The sequence below is a fragment of the Aplysia californica genome, unplaced genomic scaffold (genome assembly GCF_000002075.1).
Source record: "Aplysia californica isolate F4 #8 unplaced genomic scaffold, AplCal3.0 scaffold00597, whole genome shotgun sequence".
Classification (NCBI taxonomy): Eukaryota; Metazoa; Mollusca; class Gastropoda; order Aplysiida; family Aplysiidae; genus Aplysia; species Aplysia californica.
In genome coordinates, this window is record NW_004797867.1 from 358,119 (window position 1) to 362,283 (window position 4,165).

At 40.6% G+C, this 4,165-nt stretch overlaps 1 protein-coding gene across 1 annotated transcript in view; it reads left to right on the plus strand.

Annotated features, from left to right (window-relative positions):
- The window catches only part of LOC101864712 (annulin), a gene marked incomplete in the record, with an annotated part of 24,133 nt that overhangs the window by 1,668 nt on the left and 18,300 nt on the right, over positions 1-4,165 (plus strand). Inside the window, 3 exon segments of the mRNA XM_013087519.2 lie at positions 870-1,206; positions 2,656-2,898; positions 3,821-3,894. Coding sequence (XP_012942973.1) covers positions 930-1,206; positions 2,656-2,898; positions 3,821-3,894 — 594 coding nt within the window.

The following is a 4,165-nucleotide window of genomic DNA, read 5'->3' on the forward strand; positions in this document are numbered from 1 at the left end:
TCTCTCTCTCTCTCTCTCTCTCTCTCTCTCTCTCTCTCTCTCTCTCTCTCTGTCTCTGCTGTCCTCATACTCATGGTTGTATAGTTTGTAAAGCTTGTAGGCCCTATTATGAGACCATTTGATCATCAACTTCTCTGGAGCAGTTTTTCGACCTTGCATGCAAAATATTTTAGTTCGATTACCACACGGGATAGACATTCTAAAGTGTCTGCGCCTTTCTGATTAAACCTGATAGTCAGAATAAAAACAGTCGTTCTTCCAGGTGACCTAAATTCAGTCGACAGGGGTCTAGACTTTCACAGTCTTTGGAACCAAGATAAAGCCTTGTATAGCGTCAAACGTTTTGCTCTTTAGCTATCAATTCTTTTTTGCAACGTTGTAGCTTTCTGTTTACATGAGTTACTCGTTTTGTTATGATGGTTTCTGATTCCTGTATTTGCTGCACGTTGTGGCTCTTGTTGTCCTGTATGGACACATTGTATGCCATTTCAAAGCTGTAAAGTTTCCTAACAAGAACATTAGGTTGAGAAAAAATATTCAAGGAAGGAGAAGAACAAATAATCCCGACCCGCTCGGAATCGAACTCTAAATTTCTGGGTGGTGTATATTACGTTCCCGCAGGGTTACAACTGTGTTTTGCCACATTAATTTACTTAGCTTCACAATTCCAGATCAATTTTATTTGTATGGAGTTGAAGAGTTTGTATTATTTGGTTCCTCGTAAACGCACGTTTGTTGGCTGGCTCTCTTTTATAGCCAGCTCAATCAATTCCTTTAAGTATTGCCATTATCCTAGCCTGTTTTTGACGAAATATAGCCACTATAGTATTGTATTTACTCGATGTTAACCTTTTTTTCTTTATCCATAGATCTGTGACAGACTGAAGACCACGCCCATAGGCACACTCACAGCCACGCCCACCTGCACTATGTCCATCTACCGACAACTGCGCCGAGGGCCCGTCACCGCCCGGGTGTCCAACCCTTACGGAATGTACTCGGAGGAGAGGCGGTGCGACACCATCTACGGTCGTCTGCGAGCTCGCAGGAGACGCCAGGAGGAAGGGGGGCCGCGTTGTTACCATGACAACAGACGCAGACGGTGCCGTCCTCATGAGAGGGATCTTGAGTTTGAGAAGGAAAGAATGAAAGAAGAAAACAGAGAGAAGATAGAAAAACTGGAAAAGGAACTCAAGGAGGAAGTGGGTAATGACGGAGCTATTCGCTTGAGCTGGATCGAATTCTGTAGACAATTATAGAAAAAGAACCATACTGATATATCGTCACGTCATCTTGAATCTCACACCACGTATAGATAATTAAGACCCTATAAAGTAAATAAGAAAACAAACTGTCTGCACACCATACGTACTTCTTGATGTTATTTGACTCTAAAATAAATCGATATTCTATTTTTGTTGTTGTTGTTGTTGTTGTTGTTGTTGTTGTTGTTGTTGTTGTTGTTGTTGTTGTTTGACATGTTTTCTTCTCTGAATTGATGAAGACTTGATGATTCCATCAAAGATTTTTAAAACTTGATTTTTAGCAGTTTGGTGACGCCTCGTGAATGCTAAAAATTTAAAGAGAGGGACATGAGAACCTGATATGATGATGATGGAGAGTCAAATAAAATATTTTTTAGAAAATATCTATGTTTGTGGTGTAATGTCTAGGCATTTAACTTTGGCCGGACGTCATGGGACGCTCATGCCTCATGTGATGATGTAGATGTTTCGCTGAGTATCTTCGTCCGTCTTTTGGGACGTGTCCTATTTTGTCCATTATAGCCTCGAAGGAAGTAGTATTCTAGAGATACCCGGTTGAAACATTGCACGTCATCAGAGAGGACTTAATGAGCAAATCGGAAGAAACAGACTCATCAGTGGTCCATTAAGCCTAAGCTGTATGAGCATTCTCAGTTAGTCCGAAGGCAGCTTTAAACAGACATTTCAACAAATCAACTTTACATAACATCGGTACTCGCACTAGTTACGGAAGCCGATAGATCTAGATTGGCACTCAGAAGACATAAAGATGACCCAAGATGATATATATATATAAATGTATGTTTCAGACAATTGTGCTCATTATTAAGAAAATTTGGTTCTGAAAGTAGCCCGCTGTCACTACACTTTAAATTGATTGACGTTGAGTACATTTTCTCTTTCACATTGTATGGCCGTCTTAGACAGTTTTGACTGAACTTTAAAACATATAAATTCATGTTTGCTGTTTTGTGTACAAGGTATTTGATCTACTGTCGGACATATTTACCCCCTACATCCTTTCAGAGTTAAGCTTGAAATTAAAGACCCGAGAACAACACAAAGGTCAAGTCGCATAATTTAGATGATTTTGAGAACATGAGCAAAAAAACCTAATTTTGTGAAATGCATACATGTAATCTACGTTCCGAATAGAGGAATTAAGTAGACTTTTCTGGACTTGACCTTGTTGCTGTATTTAGGCTTCGCATCTTTGAACAAGAATAACCGGGCGTAGGAATAGAATAGCGCTTCGTCAGCACTATTAATAGGTAGCCCTTTGTCGTCGCTTTCGATTGGTATGCAAAACTCTATTTTTAGAGAAATGTGACATAACCTGGTTGTTGTTCTCAGGTTTTCAATTATTTTGTCGCTTTTGTTTTCCGTGTAGAAAAACGTCGTGTGGAGGCTGAGCTGCTGGAGAAGCTGAAGAAGGAGGTGCTACTGGTGGAGTCGGTGGAGCAACACGTGGCTGAGAACACGGAGGATCACAGGACGGACCTCTACGACTGCACAGAGGACGACGAGGATCCACAGCTCGTGGTCCGGAGAGGTCAAGAGTTCAAGCTGACCATCACCTTCCAGAGGCCGTACGTTCCGGAGCAGGATGACATGCAGCTCATATTCAAATTGGGTGAGTGTCTATTAGTGTGACGTCACAGTAGCTTTAATTATTTTGTTGTAGTGACTATTTTCAGAAATATTAAATATAAATATGATATCCAAACCTCGTCAACTTGAAGCTTTGCTGATCAGATCTTAGTTGAACTGCTCCATAGTTTGATATTTATATAATAAGATAAGGTGTACCGTTCCTCCACGACTGAGGCTGGTGTTTTATGCCCCTCTTGACACAGATTAAATCATTTAATAGGCGGGCTTCGACACTGCCTTTCAGGGGCAACTTGGGCTGAGAGAGATGCAACGTCCCAACAGATAGACCGAGATACTCGATACAATTTCTTTCCTTTCGGGTGGCCTGTATGTGACAACGAAGCGCCAAAACGCTACTCCACAGACGCCAGGTATCTAACTATGATAAAAACCAGTACAATATCAAGTAACATTGCTCGAAACAACTAGTATCTAAATTTGATACTATCATTGAAGCATTGCTCTAACGATTAATGCCCATTATAGAAAGTGTCATAAAAGTATTGATCTAACTTTTTATATTTGGTACGATGATAGCAGTGTTGTTGTGGAGACTGACACCAAAGTATTGTAAACACTACTTCGAGGTCTGTCACAGAAATAAGTTTCCCTGTTCTGTAAAATGAACAATTACTGTTATCTTACAGACATGGAATTTTCGTACGTACCTGCAAAAACCTGATTTCTTTTTAACATAACAACATTTGATCTCAAAGCATCTATCCATCCAATGTAGCCAGAGGTCCAACGCAGTGACCACGTCTATCTCGGTCAGAGTCGTTAGTGAGACATTTGTTTCGAGCACAATTTTTCCTCGTCTTCTTTGATTTGAAGGAGGAAATGAAATTTCACCTGGATGTCACATATACTGTAACGTAATCCCATCTCCCTATCGCCCCCAGGTGAGGAGCCCAACACCAGAAAGGGGACCTACGCCGCGATAAAACTTAGAGAGGATGACAATACAAAGTATATGGTAAGTAACTCAATGTCAAAACAGAAATAAAGTAGGTTCGTAACATGAAGATACTATTTGACACCCCGAACGAGATTTCGTAATTTGCTGTCAAAGACGCTGAATTTTTCTTGAACAACGTTCCATGACAGATTGTATTGTTCCATGCTCTCATGTGTTGTTGATAATTTTATTTGATTGTGTTTGGTTCACAGGTTTTTTTTCGGACTTTAGCGCAAATTTAGCATTAAATGACAAGTGCCCCCCCCCCCGTCCCACCCCACCTCCATAC